The following is a 23,069-nucleotide window of genomic DNA, read 5'->3' as shown; positions in this document are numbered from 1 at the left end:
GTGAGGGGAAAAAGTATTTGATCCCCTGCTGGTTTTGTACGTTTGCCCACTGACAAAGAAATGATCAGTCTATAATTTTAATGGTAGGTTTATTTGAACAGTGAGAGACAGAATAACGACAACAAAAATCCAGAAAAACGCAAGTCAAAAATGTTATAAAATGATTTGCATTTTAATGAGGGAAATAAGTATTTGACCCCTCTGCAAAACATGACTTAGTACTTGGTGGCAAAACCCTTGTTGGCAATCACAGAGGTCAGACATTTCTTGTAGTTGGCCACCAGGTTTGCATACATCTCAGGAGGGATTTTGTCCCACCCCTCTTTGCAGATCTTCTCCAAGTCATTAAGGTTTCGAGAATGACGTTTGGCAACTCAAACCTTCAGCTCCCTCCACAGATTTTCTATGGGATTAAGGTCTGGAGACTGGCTAGGCCACTCCAGGACCTTAATGTGCTGGTCCCCCTGCTCAAGAAAGCACATATACATGCCCGTCTGAAGTTTGCCAATGAACATCTGAGTGATTCAGAGGACAACTGGGTGAAAGTGTTGTGGTCAGATGAGACCAAAATGGAGCTCTTTGGCATCAACTCAACTCGCCATGTTTGGAGGAGGAGGAATGCTGCCTATGACCCCAAGAACACCATCCCCACCGTCAAACATGGAGGTGGAAACATTATGCTTTGGGGGTGTTTTTCTGCTAAGGGGACAGGACAACTTCACCGCATCAAAGGGACGATGGACGGGGCCATGTACCGTCAAATCTTGGGTGAGAACCTCCTTCCCTCAGCCAGGGCATTGAAAATGGGTCGTGGATGGGTATTCCAGCATGACAATGACCCAAAACACATGGCCAAGGCAACAAAGGAGTGAAGGCAACAAAGGCAGCAAAGGCAACACAACAGCCCTCAAGGAACTACATTGGACTTTGTGCAAACTGGAAAACACATATCCTGAGGCTGCATTTATTGTAGCTGGGGATTTTAACAAAGCAAATTTGAGGAAAACGGTACCGAAGTTTTACCAACACATTGATTGTAGTACTTGCACTGCTAAAACACTCAACCACTGCTACTCCAACTTCCGGGATGCCTACAAGGCCCTCCCCTGCCCTCCCTTTCGCAAATCAGATCATGACTCCATTTTGCTCATCCCTTCCTATAGGCAGAAACTCAAACAGGAAGTACCTGTGCTAAGGTCTATTCAACGCTGGTCTGACCGATCGGTATCCATGCTCCAAGCTTGTTTTGATCACGCGGACTGGGATATGTTCCGAGTAGCCTCTGAGAATAACATCAACATATACACTGACATGGTGACTGAGTTCATCAGGAAGTATATAGTGGATGTTATTCCCACTGTGACTATTAAAACCTACCCAAATCAGAAGCTGTGGATAGATAGATGGCAGTATTCGCGCAAAACTGAAAGTGCAAACAACCGCATTTAACCATGGCAAGGTGATTTGGAATATGGTTGAATACAAACAGTGCAGTTATTCCCTCCGTAAGACAATCAAACAGTCGCAATTCAACGGCTCAAACATGAGATGTATGTGGCAGGGACTACAGACAATCACGGATTACAAAGGGAAAACCAGCCATGTTGCGGACATCGACGTCTTGCTCCCGGACAAGCTAAACACCTCCTTCGCCCGCTTTGAGGATAACACAATGCCACCGGCGTGGCCCGCTCCCAAGGACTGCGGGCTCTCGTTTTCCGTGGCCGACGCGAGTAAGACATTTAAACATGTTAACCCTTGTAAGGCTGCCGGCCCAGACGGCATCCCTAGATGCGTCCTCATAGAATGCGCAGATCAGCCGGCTAGAGTGTTTACGGACATATTCAATCTCTCCCTATCCCAGTCTGCTGTCCCCACTTGCTTCAAGATCTCCACCCTTGTTCCTGTAACCAAGAAAGCAAAGGTAACTGAACTAAATGACTATCGCCCCGCAGCACTAACTTCTGTCATCATAAAGTTCTTTGAGAGGCTAGTTAAGGATCTTATTACCTCTACCTTACCTGACACCCTAGACCCATAAAATTTGCATACCACCCCAATAGATCTACATACGATGCACTCGCCATTGCGCTGCACACTGTCCTATCCCATCTGGACAAAAGGAATACCTATGGAAGAATGCTGTTCATTGACTATAGCTTAGTCTTCAACACCATAGTTTCCTCCAAGCTCATCATTAAGCTCGGGGCCCTGGGTCTGAACCCTGCCCTGTATAACTGGGTCCTGGACTTCCTGACGCCTGCCCTCAACACCTCCACTACGCTGATCTTCAACACAGGGGCCCCACAACTGTGCCTGCTCAGCCCCCTCCTGTACTCCCTGTTCACCAATGACTGCGTGACCATGCATGCCTCCAACTCAATCATCAATTTTGCAGACTACACAACAGCTGTACGCCTCATTACCAACAATCACGAGACAGCCTGCAGGGAGGAGGTAAGGGCCCTGGCGAAGTGGTGCCAGGAATTCCGGTGTGCTGGCCTTCTAGGCAGAGTTGCAAAGAAAAAGCCATATCTAAGACTCGCCAATAAAAATAAAAGATTAAGATGGGCAAAAGAACACAGACACTGGACAGAGGAACTCTGCCTAGGCCAGCATCCCAGATTTGCCTCTTCACTGTTGACGTTGAGACTGGTGTTTTGCGGGGAGTATTTAATGAAGGTGCCAGTTGAGGACTTGTGAGGCTTCTGTTCCTCAAACTAGACACTCTAATGTACTTGTCCTCTTGCTCAATTGTGCACAGGGGCCTCCCACTCCTCTTTCTATTCTGGTTAGAGACAGTTTACGCTATTCTATGAAGGGAGTAGTACACAGCATTGTACGAGATCTTCAGTTTCTTAGCAATTTGCTTTTATTTAAAAAATAAAAGCAACATTTTTAAGTGACCTCGAACTTTTGAACGGTAGTGTATGTTTAGGTGAAGTTTGTCATTTTTGCTAGTGTTAGCATTGCTCTTGGGGAGGGTGCTCAGATCCTGGTAGACCCACCTGTGCTAAGTGAGTTGTACAGGCAGAAATGCGTGCTTAGGGCTAGTCCTTTATGGACCCTTTCAGTGTTTTCTTCTTTTGTTGTTGTGTTTTTGTACTTTTGTGAGGGTTTTTGTAAATATTTTGCCCACCTTAATTTTGTAGCACCTTTTATTTAATAAACCTACACCAGATTTTGCACCTTGAACTTTTAAAAATTATTTTTATTTAACCTTTATATAACCAGGTAGGACCCATTGAGGATAAAAAACTATTTTGCGAGGGCGACCTGGCAAGAAGGCAAAACAGGGAAATAGAAATATTACAATAAAATACTAAATACACACAAAAGACAAAGTGTCACAAGTTACGGATACAATTGAATATTAGACAAAAACTGCAGCTATCAAACAGTGTTGTCAATGAGAATCTTAAAAACAGGCAAGGACACTAACTCCCCTAACTTTAATATATTTTGAAGCATATGCCAGGATGAAGGGGCATTATGGGAAAAAGTCGCTCTGAATAAGAGCTTCTGCTAAATGACGTAAATGTAAATGTAAAAATATTGTTTTGCCTCCTGCTGCACAATTGCCCTTAAGACTGAAACACGTACCCCTTTCACAGACTATAACTAGGGCCCAGAGTTGTTCCTTTCCAGGAAATATGGTCAGGAAAAAAACTCTTGGCCTCACACCACACATAGTGTTTCTACATACTGTATCTTCATACTAATCATCTCTCTCTCTCTCTCTCTCTCTCTCTCTCTCTGTCTCGTTCTATCCTGACAGGTTGAGGCTCTGAGCAATGGAATCTCTATTCGGTGGTGAGCTGAGGCTACTGGGAGGTGGCGAGGGCTTGAAGGAGGACAGCTGTGGCGACGTAGGCTGGTCCTCCTCATCCCTCCCTGATGATATGTACTCCGTCTCCCACTTCGCCCTCATCACCGCCTACCAGGACATCAAGACACGGCTCGCGGGCCTGGAGAGAGAGAACAGTGGCATCAAGAGGAAGCTCAAGATCTACGAGATCAAGGTAGGGCTAAGAGCCGATTTGGCATATGAGCTTTTCCTGATCCTGACCATGTGACTTGACCAAGAAATAATCTAAACTCTAGTTAGAGAGAGCTCTGAGATTTTTCTGGGAAGGAAAAACTCCTGGAATCGGAGTTAGAGGAGTGGAATAAGTCTGGCTAACTTACTGGCTAATCTAGCTTCAATATTCCCTATATTGACCACTAACACTGTTGCATGTTGTGTGTGAGGGACGAGGGTCTCTGTATCTCATCAGTGGTGATATTGTGCTGAGTCAGTGATGTGCCACTCATGCTCTCTATGTGCATGGAGTAGCAGAGTAGTGGTGTAGAGGGACACAGCTGGTGCAGCAGATGAACTCTCTGAGCTGTCCCACCTGGCAGGGTGACTGTAATGTGGGCGAGAACACTGCAGATGAGATGAAAGAGAGGAGAGAGAACAGTTGAGGGAGAGAGAGAGGGATGGAGGGAGGGAAGAGAGAGAGAGGGAGAAGTGCGATGGCTGAATGACAAAGGACAGAGTGCAAATGAGGGAGAAAGAGAACGTGAGAGAGAAGGGCATGAGAGAGAGAGAAAGAGAAGAAGAGAGAGGTAGGGTGATGAAGAGAGTGCCCTCGGGCCTTCAGATTGCTTGTTTTGTCTGTACTGCCTCCCCAGATGTGTGTACGCTCAGTCACTCACTAACACACCTGTCCATAACAGAGCAGCTGGCACTCAAGGCTTTGCCACTAGGTTGCATTTCAGTGAAATGGTTATAAATTATTTATTAAAGGAACAGTTTGTTCAGTTTGAATCACGCAAAAAACTAATGTATTGATTTTGTTAGTACTGAATTAGTCTCTTGTGACAGACAAAGAGACAAAATTTAATAGCTGGCCAGTTCGCATGCAAGATAATGCGATTGGTCTTTCCAAAATTGAATAAATGGTCTGAATCTGAGTATCAGATATGAAAATGTTGGAAAATGTTCTCCAACTTTAAGACTGGCTAAGAGTAAGGTAGCTGACAAGTAGAGAGTTTAGAGTGGCTGGTGCCTCACAGTGTAAGGACTGTGTGGCCCTGAAGAGTTCCTTCCAGAGCTACAACACACTCTGCTAATTCAGTCTAAGTAGAAAGAGGTGTTTCTCTAAATGGAAAATGTTTGTTTGGTCCTCACATCAATATCATTGGATGATTTAATTCAGTCAAATTGTGGCACTCCAAAAGAGATATGCATTAAGATGGAAACACTCATGTGATTTCTGGTTATATTATATAACGTGTGTTGTTCTGTCTTTGTGTGAAGTCAAATCAAATCAAATGTTATTTGTCACGTGCCGAATTCAACAGTTGTAGGAATACTGAAAAATATGGGTTGTTTATGAATTCAAAGGACCAATAAAAAGGAATAAAAAATGTAGGTGCTGGATTTTTGGCCGGTAGCAACCACCACATTGTGTTCCGTTCAGAACACGAGGAAGCAGTAGTTCCAGTTCAAGGGTTTAATGAAGATCCACACACGCACACACACATACAACACCACTCTCTCTGATACTAATTGTGGTTCTGTAAAGAAAAGAGGAGAACTTAGGCTATAGCACAGTATGGGAAAATTTGCCTATTTGCATGTCAACATTTAAACAGACTATGTGGACTCAAACACATGCTAGATGCACAAAGAACAATAGAGCAATGTAGAAATATCTACACATTTGAAAACATAATAAGCATGAGCGATCTACAACCAAATCGCTAATCGCTAATAAGCATGCTAAATAGTCATGCATTCCGGATGACAATGCTAATGCTAGCAGGAGTACGCAAGCTAGGTAGCTAGCTAGCAAGTTTACACAAATGGTACATATTTATAACAGACACTATTTAGCTCCAAACAACAAGACATCAGGATTTTGGCACTTACATTTAGATGCTCGCACAATAAACATCAAAAAGAAAAGCAATTTCTTCTAAGGCAGTAGAATAAGCAGGAGAGAAAAACAGGCTGGTCATCAGAATGGAAACTACAAACTGCCTGAGGCCCTGCCAGGTCGGATATTATGCTAAGTCCCGGGAAAAAAGGATGCTGATAGGCTAATAAAATTATAATGATTGGTGTGACCTTATTCCAATAGGTAAACCAAAAGAAAGTTGGGCTCTTGGAAAAGAGATGAGCTGGCTGTTTTTACAGCCACACGCAAATGTGTTATACATATTTGCTTCAACTGACAAGCCAGCTAAGGGTCAGTAGCTTCTTGAGGAAGGATGGACAGCTGGATGAGTCGAGCAACATGCCTGACGTAGGTTCTGTCCTTGACTTGGATCTCTGCTGTCCTCATTTTCCCGTCTGCTCCATGGATAACTTACTTGATAGTTCCAACTTGCCAGAGTGCCCTATGAGACTGATCATCCACGATCATCATAACCGTCCAAACTACAAGGTCTTTCTTATCCTTGTGCCACTTATGGCGGCCTTGAAGTGCAGGTAAGTAGTTCCATGTGAAGCAGTGCCAGAAATGGTCGGCTAGAACCTGGCTGTGTCTCCATTTTTTGCGACTGAGCAGTTCAGACTCTGGGTAGACCACCTGTTGTAGTGATGAGTCTGGCCGCCCCATGAGAAGAGAGTTTGGAGTGATTGGATCCGGATCCGCAATGTCCGATGACACATATCCCAAGGGATTGGAGTTCAAGATCCCTTCTATTTCGATTAGGACAGTCCTCAGTACCTCTTCAGAGATATTCTGTGCACCATGGGTGGTTTGCAGGGCAGTCTTGATGGATCTGATCTCTCTCTCCCAGCATCCTCCAAAGTGTGGTGCACTTGGTGGGTTGAAGGCGAAGCGAATCTTCTGACTGGCTAACTGTTCCTGGAACTGTGGATGGAGACTCGTGAAGGCCTCCTGTAGCTCTCGCTCCACTCCCTTGAAATTTGTTCCTTGATCGGACAGAAACTCAAAGGGCTTTCCTCTTTGAGCGATTAAGGAACTGGAATCCATGTTCGTCAGTAGATCCACTTGTGCAGCCCGGGTGGTCATGGACTTAAAGATGATGCCCCTTCTCTTTTAATTTCTTCGGCCAATCTTGATGATATATGGTCCAAAGCAGTCCACGCCTGTAGAATAAAATGTGGGCTTGTGGAGCCACAGTTGGGCTGGAGGCAGGTCAACCATCCTAGGCACATCTGGCTGGCCTCGCCACATCCTGCATCCGGTGCAGCCAAGCTGAAAACAGCAAATGGGTGCCCTCCCTCTCAGAATCCAGAACCTTCGACGTAACTCAGTAACTCTGGTCCTGGGTGCCTCAGCTGCTCATTATATTTCTTGATCTACAACCTGGTGAGTGGATGACCTGGGTCCAGAACCACCTCCAAAGGCAATCTCCAACACGGTATCAGTCTGGTGTCATTGTCATACTCCGGGGCCAGCTTCACCAGATGGCTGCTCGGAGGGATTGGCTTCCCTGCCTCTAGTAGGGAGAGGTCTTCTGGGAAGCTCTCAGACTGAGCATGTCTGAGTACTTCGAGTTCTGCTTGCTTGAAATCATCAACTGAAGGGCTGTCTGCACTACTGGCCGCCCCATGTAGCAACTGCACTGTGGCTTCCACCAGCTCATGGAAAGTGTTGAACTGGGCAACATCAGAGAGAGACAACGTGAAGTCCGCTGACAGGAGTCCACAGAAGGTAGGCTTCCGCAGCTCCTTTGCTTTGTCAGGAGGTACTGCCACAGGAATGGAGGACCTTGACTCCAACGGTTGTGTTCTGAAAGCTGAGACAGCATCTTGCCGCATGTGATATCGTCATCCGGATTTCTCTCCATGTCCATGCAATGCCAGGCCTGGGGGTCCGTGAGCTCTTGTATTTCTGCGACTCTTGTGCCTACAAATACTTTGTATCTGCAGGAGTGTGACTAGAGCCAGGTTAAGACTGTTGTAGAATCCGACCAGTACGTGACCTCATGGATTTCCAGGGTGAGTTATTTTCTGATGACCACGGCCAACTGGGCACCAGTGAGTGCAGCGCAGAGCTCAAGTCTTGGCATCAACTGTTGTCATTTTGGGGCCACTCTTGATCTTGCTGCAAGGAATACCACTTGGATCTGTCCATTGGTGTCTTCAGTACAGAGGTATGCGATGGCACCGTATGCACGTTCTGAGGCATCATTGAAGACTTGAACACTTCTTTTGCTCGTTGGGAGATCCATGTCGAGGCTGATGTAACACCTTGGTAGTGTGACCTGAGACAGCTGTGGAAGTTTGTTCTCACAAATAAGCCACGCTTGGAGAAGATCTTCAGGTAGGTCTGGGTCATCGCACACTCTTTTCTTGGTCTAGAGCTTCTGGACCACAACCTTGGCCTGTGTGGTGTATGGGACACCGAGGCCAAATGGATCGTACTGGCTGGCAAGGATCCGATATATGTTTAGCATGGTGGGTTCAACTTTCTCCATGTGACCTTGCTTGTAGCCAAGAGTGTCAGACAGACATTACCATCATAATCCAAGGGTGTGCTCTTGGGGTTCCACGCAATCCTGGGTGAACCACAGCTCACTGCTCTCCGACCTGTTCTTGAGGTGGGTGTTCGATGACTGCTGGAAGGTTGCTGGCCCACTGGCGTAGATCGAATCCTCCCTCAGCAAGAAGGTGCTTCAGCTTGTCCACCAGTTTCTTGGGTTCATCTGCAGAGGGGAGGCTTTGTAGACGTTCTACAGAAAAGCGCACATCTTCTACGGCTCACTAAAGTTCGACTCTGTCTTCTCCTCCAGTAGATGCATGTCTTCTACATCTTGTCTGGACCGTGTGACGAGCTTCTCACTCCTGTACTGTAGGGTATCCAACTGTCAGAGCTTCTCTACATGGCTGAAGAGCTCTGCAGATGGAGAGACAAGGGATGTATGAAGGCATTGTTGTGGAGCAAGACTTTGCTGCAGGAACTTTGAAGGGCCTTGAAGGGTCCATCCGAGCTGAGTCTTGATGGCGGCAGGTCCACCAGGGGGACCCAAATACACTGGCTCTGTCGGAGTGATTAGATGGGGATAGTCTGATCCGATGAGCAGTAATGGATGCACCTGATCCAGTGGTTGAAGGGGTAGGCCTTTGAGGTGCCGATATCTTTTCTGAAGGGCTTTGACCGGGAAGGTATGCGGTGCAAGGCCCAACTCTTCAGCTGTGAAGGCTCTGTGGATGTCAAAGGACCTGTTTGGTTGAGTAACAGGGTCCACAGAGAATGACACAGAAGCTCCATGGTTGATTGACATCTTGATGCACCGTACAAGGTGCCAAGTCCTCTTGATTGCCTTGGAGGGCTAGCTGCTCTGCTGTTTCGGGTAGAAGTATAGTGCAACAGGGCGTACGTGTCAAGTGACTTGTTGCCCTCCGCAAGATGACTCAACTCATCTTCAGCAGCACCTTGCTGCTGCCGGAAGGTCGATCAACATAGAGAGCCTGGAGTGGAGCTCACCAGGCAAATGCTCTCTGTTGGCGCCTTTGTGCTGGCTGTCTTCATAGCATTCGTGCTAGCATTCTTTGTAGCAGTCGGGCTAGTATTGACCTCATGGACAATCTCAAGATGCTTCTTCTTGCACTTCTTGCACTTAGCCTTGAGAGTACACTGAGCTGCTTGGTGTTCGCGTCCACACTTCCAACATCTTTCATTTGTCTTGATCCAGGATTCTTTCTGTTCTTTGTAAAGGAGCTGAAAATTGGTGCATTGATTCATGTAATGCTCGGTGGTGATGTAGAACAGACAATACTTTTTTGGCTTCTCCCGTGACCTTTCCTGCGGAGACTGGTTCTGTGCAGAGACTGACTTCATCCTTTCTATGCTCACCTCCGTGGAGGATGGTGGTGGTCTTGGGGAAGGATTTGTCTTTACACTGATCTCGGCGTGAGCTAGGGTGGTCCCTGCTTTGGTTGCTACTGAACTGTGTGCCATCTACTTGCACTCTCACCTCGTACTCGAGCCCTTCTGCCAAGTGAAGGAGGGTTGGAATGGGTTTCTTGATGGGGTTCACACATCTCTTGAAGTTGGCTCTTGGTTGTGTGGTAATTTAACCTCTTACATCTAGACGTTCCGCTAGCGGAACACCTGCTCCAATATCCAATGATAGGCGTGGCGCGAATGACAAATTCCTCAAAAATACAAAAACTTCAATTTTTCAAACATATGACTATTTCACAGCATTTTAAAGACAAGACTCTCCTTTATCTAACCACACTGTCCGATTTCAAAAATGCTTTACAGCGAAAGCAAAACATAAGATTATGTCAGCAGAGTACCAAGCCAGAAATAATCAGACACCCATTTTTCAAGCTAGCATATAATGTCACAAAAACCCAGAAGACAGCTAAATGCAGCACTAACCTTTGATGATCTTCATCAGATGACACACCTAGGACATTATGTTATACAATACATGCATGTTTTGTTCAATCAAGTTCATATTTATATCAAAAAACAGCTTTTTACATTAGCATGTGACGTTCAGAACTAGCATCCCCCCGCAAACTTCCGGGGAATTTGCTAACAATTTACTAAATTACTCACGATAAACGTTCACAAAAAGCATAACAATTATTTTAAGAATTATAGATACAGAACTCCTCTATGCACTCGATATGTCCGATTTTAAAATAGCTTTTTGGTGAAAGCACATTTTGCAATATTCTAAGTACATAGCCCAGCCATCACGGGCTAGCTATTTAGACACCCGGCAAGTTTAGCACTCACCAATATCAGATTTACTATTATAAAAGTTTGATTACCTTTTGTTGTCTTCGTCAGAATGCACACCCAGGACTGCTACTTCAATAACAAAATTTGTTGGTTTGGTCCAAAATAATCCATCGTTATATCCGAATAGCGGCGTTTTGTTCGTGCGTCCCAGACACTATCCGAAATGGTAAATCAGGGTCGCGCATGGCGCAATTCGTGACAAAAAAAATCTAAATATTCCATTACCGTACTTCGAAGCATGTCAACCGCTGTTTAAAATCCATTTTTATGCCATTTTTCTCGTAAAAAAGCGATAATATTCCGACCGGGAATGTCCATTTAGCTAAACAGAGGAAAGAAAACAAAGCTTTCGGTCGACGCGGGCACGAGCCTGAGTCTCACAGTACTGTAACCAGCCACTACCCAAACGCGCTACTTTGTTTCAGCCAGAGCCTGCAAAGCCACGATTCAGCGTTTTGCCGCCTTCTGAGAGCCTATGGCAGCCGTAGGAAGTGTCACGGGACAGCTAAGATCCTCACTCTTCAATAAACAGAGACAAGAAGAACGACACCTTGTCAGACAGGCCACTTCCTGCATGAAATCTTCTCAGGTTTTTGCCTGCCATATGAGTTCTGTTATACTCACAGACACCATTCAAACAGTTTTAGAAACTTTAGGGTGTTTTCTATCCAAAGCCAATAATTATATGCATATTCTAGTTACTGGGCAGGAGTAGTAACCAGATTAAATCGGGTACGTTTTTTATCCAGCCGTGAAAATACTGCCCCCTAGCCATAACAGGTTAACTAAGAGGCGGGAGATGTGTGAGCAATTGTGGGGCCCATTGGAACGGATTAATTTAGCTCTTCCGATAGCTCCAGTATCTCCTGTGTCAACTTCTCAGTTTCCTCTCCTACCAGCTTCAGGCACGTTACGACTGTTCTGGAAGAAGAACAGGTTTTTCTCTTATCTTGTACAGGAGGATAGCTGCTGCTCGTCTTGTTGTGAGAGTAATTAATTCCACTCACAGTGCCCTCTGCTTGTGGTCCCTCGCTGGAGTGGTGTGTTGTGTGTGGTGTTTGCCTTGACTCGTAGCTTACCTCATAGTCAACCAGACGATGTGGAGGGCGAGTCTGACGGCGGGGATGAACCACAACTTATGGAGGATCTTCTCTGGAGACTGGTATCCTTACACTCTGGCAGTTACTGAATCCGTCTCGAAGGACCATGAAAAATATGGGTTGTTTATGAATTCGAAGGACCAATAAAAGGGATGAAAACCTTAGGTGCTGGATTTTAGGCCGGTAGCAACCACCACAGGGTGTCCGTTCAGAACACGAGGAAGCAGCAGTTCCAGTTTAAGGGTTTAATGAAGATCCACACACGTACCTCCCACCCGCGGGACACATTAGTCACAGCCAGTGAAATAGCAGGGCGGCAAATTCAAAACAACAAAAATCTCATAATTCAAATTTCTCAAACATACAACTATTATATCCCATTTTAAAGATACACATCTCTTTAACCTCTATGGGACCGGCGGGACGAATTCGTCCCACCTACGTAACATCCACTGCCAGCCTGTGGCGCGATTTTCAAAATCTTCAAAATCCTATTACTTCAATTTCTCAAACATATGACTATTTTACAGCCATTTAAAGATAAGACTCTCGTTAATCTAACCACACTGTCCGATTTCAAAAAGGCTTTACAACGAAAGCAAAACATTAGATTATGTCAGCAGAGTACCAAGCCAGAAATAATCAGACACCCATTTTTCAAGCCAGCATATAATGTCACCAAAACCCAGAAGACAGCTAAATGCAGCACTCACCTTTGATGATCTTCATCAGATGACAACCCTAGGACATTATGTTATACAATACATGCATGTTTTGTTCAATCAAGTTCATATTTATATCAAAAACCAGCTTTTTACATTAGCATGTGACGTTCAGAACTAGCATACCCCCCGCAAACTTACGGGGAATTCGCTAACATTTTACTAAATTACTCACGATAAACGTTCACAAAAAGCATAACAATTATTTTAAGAATTATAGATACAGACCTCCTCTATGCACTCGATATGTCCGATTTTAAAATAGCTTTTGGTGAAAGCACATTTTGCAATATTCTAAGTATATAGCCCAGGCATCACGGGCTCGCTATTTAGACACCCGGCAAGTTTAGCACTCACCATAATCATATTTACTATTATAAAAATGTCATTACCTTTTGTTGTCTTCGTCAGAATGCACACCCAGGACGTCTACTTCAATAACAAATGTTGGTTTGGTCCAAAATAATCCATCGTTATATCCGAATAGCGGCGTTTTGTTCGATGCGTTCCAGACACTATCCGAAATAGTAAAGAAGTGTCGCGCTTGGCGCAATTCCTGACAATAAAATTCAAAGTATTCAATTGCCGTACGTCGAAGCATGTCAACCGCTGTTTAAAATCAATTTTTACGTCATTTTTCTCGTAGAAAAGCGGTAAAATTCCGACAGGGAATCTCCTTTTCGGCAAACAGAGGAAAAAATCCCAAAGGCGGGGGCGGTCGGGGTCACGCGCATAAGCTAGTGTCTCTTGATGGGCCACTTGAGAAAGGCGATAATGTGTTTCAGCCTGGGGCTGGAATGACGACATTCTCTTTTTTCCCGGGCTCTGAGAGCCTATGGACGACGTGGGAAGTGTCACGTTAGAGCAGAGATCCTTAGTAAATGATAGAGATGGCAAAGAAGTTCCAGAAATGGTCAGACAGGCCACTTCCTGTAAAGGAATCTCTCAGGTTTTGACCTGCCATTTGAGTTCTGTTATACTCACAGACACCATTCAAACAGTTTTAGAAAATTTAGGGTGTTTTCTATCCATATGTAATAAGTATATGCATATTCTAGTTACTGAGTAGGAGTGGTAACCAGATTAAATCGGGTATGTTTTTTATCCAGCCGTGTCAATGCTGCCCCCTAGCCCTAACAGGTTAAACCAACCACATTGTACGATTTCAAAAAGGCTTTACGGCGAAAGCATAACATTAGATTATGTTAGGACAGCGCCGAGACAAGAAAAACCACACAGCCATTTTCCAAGCAATGAGAGGCGTCACAAAAAACAGAAATACAGCTAAAATGAATCACTAACCTTTGATGATCTTCAGATGACACTCCTAGGACTCAATGTTACACAATACATGTATGTTTTGTTCGATAAAGTTCATATTTATATCCAAAAACCCCATTTTACATTGGCGCGTGACGTTCAGAAATGTTTTGCCTCCCAAAACCTCCGGTGAATGAGCACATCAATTTACAAAAATACTCATCATAAACGTTGCTAAAATTTACAACAGTTATTGAAAGAATTATTCTCCTTAATGCAACCGCTGTGTCAGATTTTAAAATAGCTTTACGGCGAAAGCACATTGTTCAATATTCTGAGTACAGAGCTCAGCCATCAAAGCAAGCTATACAGTTACCCGCCAAGTTCTGGAGTCAACAAAACTCAGAAATAGTATTATAAATCTTCACTTACCTTCGCTGATCTTCGTCGGAATGCACTCCCAGGACTCCCACTTCCACAAGAAGTTTTGTTTTGTTCGATAAACTCCATATTTATGTCCAAATACCTCCGTTTTGTTCGTGCGTTCAGATCACTATTCCAAAGGCATAATGCGCGAGCGCAAAACCCGAGAAGAAAAGTCAAAAAGTTCCATTACCGTTCGTAGAAACATGTCAAACGATGTTTACAATCAATCCTTAGGGTCTTTTTAACACAATTCTTCGATAATATTCCAACCGGACAATAGCGTATTCATTACAGAGGAAAAAGAAGGAACGGCACGCCTGCGAGACCACGCAGTAAACAACTCATTGGTCTCAGGCAGTCCACAGCTCTTATTCTCACCCCAGTAACAGTAGAAGCATGAAACAAGGTTCTAAAGACTGTTGACATCTAGTGGAAGCCTTAGGAAGTCCAAAATGACCCCACAGACACTGTAGTTTGGATAGGCAATCATTTGAAAAACTACAAACCACTTTCTGGTTGGATTTTTTCTCAGGTTTTTGCCTGCCATATGAGTTTTGTTATACTCACAGACATCATTCAAACAGTTTTAGAAACTTCAGAGTGTTTTCTATCCAAATCTACTAATAATTTGCATATCCTACCTTCTGGTCCCGAGTAGCAGGCAGTTTAATTTGGGCACGTTATTCATCTGAATTTCCGAATACTGCCCTGTCACCAAGAAGTTAAATAAAGGTTAACTAGGCAAGTCAGTTAAGAACAAATTCATTCAACACCACTCTTTCTAATAATACTAGTTTTACAGGGTCCTAACCAACTGTGCCATTTTGTTAGTTTTTTTGCATTTTTTGTAACTAATTTTGAACATAATTTTGCTGCTACCGTCTCTTATGACCGAAAACAGCTTCTGGACATCAGAACAGTGATTACTCACCTCGAACTGGATGAAGATTTTTTTCTTTAATGAGTCCGACGCGAAGGATATACTGCCTCCCAGAGACCAGGCCCAAATCCCCGTCATTCGCGTGAAGAAAAGATGGAAATACAGGGGGTGGCGGTCTGGGTGCCTTGTGAGAATTCGTCGGCGAGTGAGTAAACCATCACTACCTTCGGTATTATTGGCCAACATGCAAAACATTGGAAAACAAACTGGACGATCTACAATTAAGACTATCCTACCAACGGGACATTGAAAACTGTAATATCTTATGTTTCACCAAGACTTGGCTGAACAACGACACGGATAATATAGAGCTCGCTGGCTTCTCTGTGTTTCGACAGGACAGAGCAGTGACGTCTGGTAAGACGAAGGGGCAGGTTTGTTTGTCTATTTGTCAATAACTGCTCGTGTGCGATGTCTAATATTAACCTGTTGGGGGTAGGGGGCAGTATTTACACGGCCGGATAAAAAAACGTACCCGATTTAATCTGGTTATTACTACTGCCCAGAAACTAGAATATGCATATAATTATTGGCTTTGGATAGAAAACACCCTAAAGTTTCTAAAACTGTTTGAATGGTGTCTGTAAGTATAACAGAACTCATATGGCAGGCAAAAACCTGAGAAGATTCTGTACAGGAAGTGCCCTCTCTGACCATTCCTTGAGCTTCTTGACTCTGTTTATTGAAGACTGAGGATCTTTGCTGTAACGTGACACTTCCTACGGCTCCCATAGGCTCTCAGAAGGCGGGAAAAAGCTGAATGATGTAATTCCAGCCACTGGCTGAAAAACATTAGCGCTTTTGGTAAGTGCTCTATCAGAGGACAATGGGCTGAGGCGCATGCACGAGTCGACCCCATGTTTTATTTTCTTTCGTCTTTGAACCTAAACACGCTTTCCCGGTCGGAATATTATCGCTTTTTTACGAGAAAAAAGGCATAAAAATTGATTTTAAACAGTGGTTGACATGCTTCGAAGTACGGTAATGGAATATTTCGAAATTTTTGGTCACAAAATGCGTCGTGCATTTTCACCCTTCTTTACCATTCGGATAGTGTCTTGAACGCACGAACAAAACAGAGGATATTTGGATATAACTATGGATTATTATGGACCAAACCAACATTTGTTATTGAAGTAGAAGTCCTGGGAGTGCATTCTGACGAAGACAGCAAAGGTAATAACATTTTTCTTATAGTAAATCTGATTTTGGTGAGTGCTAAACTTGGTGGGTGTCTAAATAGCTAGCCCTGTGATGCCGGGCTATCTACTGAGAATATTGCAAAATGTGCTTTCACCAAAAAGCTATTTTAAAATCGGACATAACGAGTGCATAGAGGAGTTCTGTATCTATAATTCTTAAAATAATTGTTATGTTTTTTGTGAACGTTTATCGTGAGTAATTTAGTAAATTCACCGGAAGTTTGCTAGTTCTGAACGTCACATGCTAATGTAAAAAGATGGTTTTTGATATAAATATGAACTTGATTGAACAAAACATGCATGTATTGTATAACATAATGTCCTAGGGTTGTCATCTGATGAAGATCATCAAAGGTTAGTGCTGCATTTAGCTGTGGTTTTTGTTTATGTGACATTATATGCTAGCTTGAAAAATGGGTGTCTGATTATTTCTGGCTGGGTACTCTGCTGACATAATATAATGTTTTGCTTTCGTTGTAAAGCCTTTTTGAAATCGGACAGTGTGGTTAGATTAACGAGAGTCTTGTCTTTAAAATGGTGTAAAATAGTCATATGTTTGAGAAATTGAAGTAATAGCATTTCTAAGGTATTTGAATAACGCGCCACGGGATTCAACTGGCTGTTGAGTAGGTGGGACGATTTCGTCCTGCCGACCCTAGAGAGGTTAAAGATGTCTCGAGGTATTGCTCGCCTGAGGTAGAATATCTCATGATAAGCTGTAGACCACACTATCTACCAAGGGAGGTCACATCTATATTATTCGTAGCCTTCTATTAACCACCACAAACCGATGCTGGCACTAAGACCGCACTCAACGAGCTGTATAAGGCCATAAGCAAACAAGAAAATGCTCATCCAGAAGCAGCGCTCCTAGTGACCGGGGACGATTTGGCAGATCTGACCATGGTTCTATCCTCCTGATTCCTGCTTAAAAGCGGAGACTAAAGCAGGAGGTAATAGTGTCTCACTCGCTCAATGTGGAGGTGGTCAGATGAGGCGGATGCTACACTGCGGGACTGTTTTGCCGGTGCAGACTGGATTATGTTTTGGGAATCATCTGGTGGAATTTGAGGAGTGTACCACCTCGGTCACCGGCTTCATTGATGGGTGTGTCGACGGCGGCGTCCCCACAGTAACCATGCGTACATTTCCCGGCCAGAAGCCATTGATTACAGGCAACATCCGCAACGAGCTAAAGGCTGGAGCTGCTGCTTTCAGGGAGCGGGACACTGGCTTGTAAGAAATCCCACTATGCCTTCAGACGAACCATCAAACAGGCAAAGCGTCGATACAGGACCAAGATTGAATCCTACTGCACTGGCTCTGACGCTCGTTGGATGTGTAAACCCAGCTGCGAACTGCCCAGTGACTCGAGAATACCAGACGAGCTGAATGCCTTTTGTGCTTGCTTTGAGGCAAGCAACACTGAAGGATGCATGAGAGGACCAGCTGTTCCGGACGACTGTGTGATCACGCTCTCCGTAGCTGTGGGCAAAACCTTTAAACAGGTCAACATTCACAAAGCCGCGGGGCCAGACGGATTGCCAGGATGTGTACTCAAAGCATGTGCGGACCAACTGGCGGGTGTCTTCACTGACATTTTCAACCTCTCCCTGGCCGAGTCTGTAATGCCTGCGTGTTTCAAGTAGACCGCCATGGTCCCTGTGCCCAAGAAAGCCAAGGTAACCTACCTAAATGATTACCGCCCCGTAGCACTCATGTCGGTAGCCATGAGATGCTTTGGGGAGCTGGTCATGGCTCACAGAGGCCCTGGACCCGCTCCGGTTTGAATGCCGCCTTGGCGGATCCACAGATGACACCATCTCAATCGCACTCCAGTGGTGTAAAGTACTTAAGTAAAAATACTTTAAAGTACTACTTATGTAGTTTTGGGAGGGATCTGTACTTTATATTTTTGACAACTTTTACTTTTACTCCACTAAATTCCTAAAGAAAATAATGTCATTTCTACTCCATACATTTTCCCTGACAACCGAAAGTACTTGTTACATTTTGAATGTTTAGCAGGACAGGAAAATTGTCTAATTCACGCACTTAAAGAGAAAATCCCTGGTCATCCCTACTGCATCTGATCTGGCAGACTCACTAAACACAAATGCTGTGACTGGAAATTATGTCTGAGTGTTGGTGTGCCCCTGGCTATCCGTACATTTAAAAAACAAGAAAATCGGAATTTGAAATTATTTTACATGTACTTTTACTTATGATACATAAGTATATTTTTGCTATTACATTTACTTTTGATACTTAAGTATATTTAAAACCAATTACTTTTGGACTTTTACTCAAGTAGGATTTTACTGGGTACTTTTTACATCACTGCTCCACACTGCCCTTTCCCACCGGGACAAAAGGAACACCTATGTGAGAGTGCTATTCATTGGCTGCAGCTCGGCATTCAACACCTCAGTACCCACAGAGTTCATCACTAACCTAAGGACCCTGGGACTAAACACCTCCCTCTGCAACTGGATCCTGGACTTCCTGACGGGCCGCCACCAGGTGGTAAGGGTAGGCAGCAACACAGCTGCCACTCTGATCCTCAACACTGGGGCCTCTCAGGGGTACATGCTCAGTCCCCTCCTGTACTCCCTGTTCACCCACGACTGCATGGCCAAGCATGACTCCAACACCATCATTAAGTTTGCTGACGACACAACAGTGGTAGGCCTGATCACCGACAACGATGAGACAGCCTATAGGTAGGAGGTCAGAGTCCTGGCAGTGTGGTGCCAGGACATATGAAAGCTGGTGGTTCAATATTCACAGTTCTTCAATATTCCCAGTAAAGAAATATTAGGTTGCAGTTATTATAGGAATTATGACTCGTCGACTATTTCTCTCTATACCATTTGTATTTCATATACCTTTGACTATTGAATGTTTTAATAGGCACTTTAGTATTGCCAGCCTAATCTTAGGAGTTGATAGGCTTGAATTCATAAACAGCACTGTGATCAAGCATTGCTAAGAGCTTCTGGCAAACGCAGTAAAGTTTGAATGAATGCTTACGAGCCTGCTGCTGCCTACCACCGCTCAGTCAGACTGCTCTATCAAATATCAAATCATAGACTTAATTATAATATAACAAACACAGAAATACGAGCCTTTGATCATTAATATGGTCAAATCCGGAAACTATCATTTCGAAAAGAAAACGTTTATTCTTTCACTGAAATACGGAACCGTTACGTATTTTATCAAACAGTTGGCAACCCTAAGTCTAAATATTGCTGTTACATTGCACAACCTTCAATGTTATGCCATAATTATGGAACAATCTGTCAAATTAGTTCGCAACGAGCCAGGCGGCCCAATCTTTTGCATATACCCTGACTCTGCGTGCAATGAACGCAAGAGAAGTGACACAATTTCCCTAGTTAATATTGCCTGCTAACATGAATTTCTTTTAACTAAATATGCAGGTTTAAAAAAATATACTTCTGTGTATTGATTTTAAGAAAAGCAAATGATGTTTATGGTTAGGTACATTCGTGCAGTGATTGTGCTTTTTTTTTGCGAATGCGCCTTTGTTAAATCATCACTCGTTTGGTGAAGTAGGCTGTGATTCGATGATAAATTATCAGGCACCGCATTGATTATATGCAACGCAGGACAAGCTAGTTAACCTAGTAATATCATCAACAATGTGTAGTTAACTAGTGATTATGCGAAGATTGGTTGTTTTTTATAAGATAAGTTTAATGCTAGCTAGCAACTTACCTTGGCTGCTTGCTGCATTCACATAACAGGTGGTCAACCTGCCACTCAGTTTCCTCGTGGAATGCAATGTAATTGGCCATAATCGGCATCCAAAAATGCAGATTACCAATTGTTATGAAAACTTGAAATCCGCCCTAATTAATCGGCCATGCCAATTAATCGGTCGACCTCTAGTCCAAACACACCAAGACAGTTGTGAAGAGGGCACGACAACACCTTTCCCCCCTCAGAAGACTGAAAAGATTTGGCATGGGTCCCCAGATCCTCAAAAGTATCTATAGCTGCACCATCGAGAGCATCCTGACCGGTTGCATCACCGCCTGGTATGGCAACTGCTTGGCATCTGACTGTAAGGCGCGACAGAGGGTAGTGCATACGTCCCGGTACATCATTGGATTCAAGCTTCCTGACATTCAGGACCTATATACTAACGTAAACTAACTCACTTTTGTACATCGTGCTGGTCCGTACAATTTACCTTATTTTAGCACCCAAAAAATGTAATACTTCCAGATCAACTGTAATATCAATACCATTGTAAAGCACAATTTCTCTCCTTTCCAACGAAATCAATGACGAGACCTTCATGATGCCCATCTCTGCATGATTGAAGAAGGCAATGACCTCCGTTGGGTCTTTTTAAAAATGGCGTGTGGGGCTGCTAAACCTATTGCGTGATAGTGAGAAGGAGAGATGTCGTGTGGGGAAACGGCTTTTTTCACTCGATCTGTCCAACTTATCACCTTATCGTCTCTAAAATGCAAATAAAACACTATAAAGAGTTTATATAATGTGTCATTACATACCTATTTGAAGGTTTGTGTCGAATTTGAATCAGATTTTTAGGGCGGTGATAAAGTGATCTTCAGAAGTAAACAGCGGCTTTTGAGAGTCATGATAGCTTGCAGTGATGACGCAAAAAATGACTACTTACCCTGTCCCTGTCCCTTTCTTGTTTTTAAATGGTGAGAGAAGTGCTACACCTGGTGGAGAGAGGCTGTAAGACAGAATTAGTTGCTTTATGCGTGCTGTATGTTACGCCATGGCACGTCACGGTGTAATGTACAGTGTCGGAGGGGTCAGTTTTTTCAACTTTTCTCCAATACTATAGAGTCATTACCATGTCAATCAACGCTTGAATAGAAACATACTTCACACCCCAGATTTTGATTTCTAAACAGTCGCTACAGTCCCATTAGTTTTCTTTGCAGTCTCGTTTGACTGTTGCGGTTGCGCACAAGTACAGAATGGGGTTAGCGTACATTAGGCGGTGTTAGAGGAAAGTCCCAAAAATTGTCAAAGACTCCAGCCATCCTCTCTGCTACAGCACGGCAAGCAGTACCGGAGTGCCAAGTCTAGGAACAAAAAGACTCCTTAACATTTTCTACCCCCATAAGACTGCTGAACAACTAAACTAATCAAATGGCCACCCTGACTATTTACGTTGAACCCCCCCCCCTTTGTTTTTAGACTGCTACTACTCACAGTTATTGTTATGTAAATGTATTGTGTTGCTTTTTGATTGATTAGATTTTTTTTACTTTAGTTTATTTAGTAAATATTTTATTAACTCTATTTCTTGAACTGCATTGTTGGTTAAGGGCTTGTAAGTAAAAATGTCACGGTAAGGTTGTATTCGGTGCATGTGACAAATAAAATTTGATTTGATTTGATTTTAATTGTGGTTCTGTAAAGAAAAGAGGAGAAATTAGGCTATAGCACAGTATGGAAAAATGTGCCTATTTGCATGTCAACAACTAAATAGGCTATGTGGACCCAAACACATGCTGGATGCACAAAGAACAATAGAGCAATGTAGAAATATCTAAACATTATAAAACATAATAAGCATGATCGATCTACTACTAAAAATAGCCTAGCACCACAGACAAATGCTAACAAATGCTAATCGCTAATAAGCATGCTAAATAGTAATGCATTCTGGATGACAATACTAATGCTAGCGGGAGTACACAAGCTAGCATTAGCTAGCAAGTTTAACAGAAATGATACATATTTACAACAGACACTATTTAGCTCCAAACAACAAGACATCAGGATTTTGGCACTTACATTTAGCTGCACGCACAATAAACATCAGAAAGAAAAGCAATTTCTTAAAAGGTGGTAGAAAAACAGGTTGGTTATCAGAATGGACACTACAGACTGCCTGAGGCCCTGCCTGGTCGGGCATTATGCTAAATCCCGGAAAAAAGGCTGCTGTTTGGCTAATAGGAAAACCAAAAGATAGTTGGGGTCTTGGGGTACCTGTACCGAGTCAATGTGCGGGGGTACAGGTTAGTCGAGGTAATTTAGGTAATATGTAAATATAGATAGGGGTAAAGTGACTATGCATAGATAATAAACAGCGAGTAGCAGCAGCGTAAATAATAATACCCCCCAAAGTATATAATAATTATTATTTTTTTAAATAAGAAAAAAAAGTGGGGGGTCAATGCAAATAGTCCGGGTAGCTATTTGATTAGCTGTTCAGCAGTCTTATGGCTTGAGGGTAGAAGCTGTTAAGAAACCTTTTGGACCCGGACATGGCAATCCAGTACCACTTGCGGTAGCAGAGAGAAAAGTCTATGACTAGGACGGCTGGAGTCTTTGGCAATATTTAGGGCCTTCCTCTGCCACCGCCTGGTATAGAGGTCCTAGATGGCAGGAAGCTTGGCCTCAGTGATCTACTGGGCCGTTCGCACTACCCTCTGTAGCGCCTTGCAGTCGGAGGCCGAGCAGTTGCCATACCAGGCGGTGATGCAACCAGTCAGGATGCTCTCAATGGTGCAGCGGTATAACTTTTTGAGGATCTGAGGACCCATGCCAAATCTTTTCAATCTCCTGAGGGGGAATAGGCATTGTCGTGCCCTCTTCACGACTGTCCTGGTGTGTTTGGACCATGAGTTTCCCCAAGTAAACAGATGCTCAACTCACTCTATGCTGTT

The 23,069-nt window shown here is 43.7% G+C and overlaps 1 protein-coding gene across 1 annotated transcript in view; it reads left to right on the top strand.

Moving 5' to 3' along the window:
* Nucleotides 1–23,069, top strand: part of LOC106589293 (TANK-binding kinase 1-binding protein 1) — a 112,535-nt gene that overhangs the window by 50,515 nt on the left and 38,951 nt on the right. The window contains exon 2 of the mRNA XM_014179075.2: nucleotides 3,779–4,022. Coding sequence (XP_014034550.2) covers nucleotides 3,795–4,022 — 228 coding nt within the window. The 5' untranslated portion in view covers nucleotides 3,779–3,794. The remainder of the gene's footprint in view (nucleotides 1–3,778; nucleotides 4,023–23,069) is intronic.

This window comes from Salmo salar, chromosome ssa28, assembly GCF_905237065.1.
Source record: "Salmo salar chromosome ssa28, Ssal_v3.1, whole genome shotgun sequence".
NCBI lineage: Eukaryota > Metazoa > Chordata > Actinopteri > Salmoniformes > Salmonidae > Salmo > Salmo salar.
Note: the sequence above shows the minus strand (reverse complement) of the source record. Positions and strands in the feature narration are given on the sequence as shown.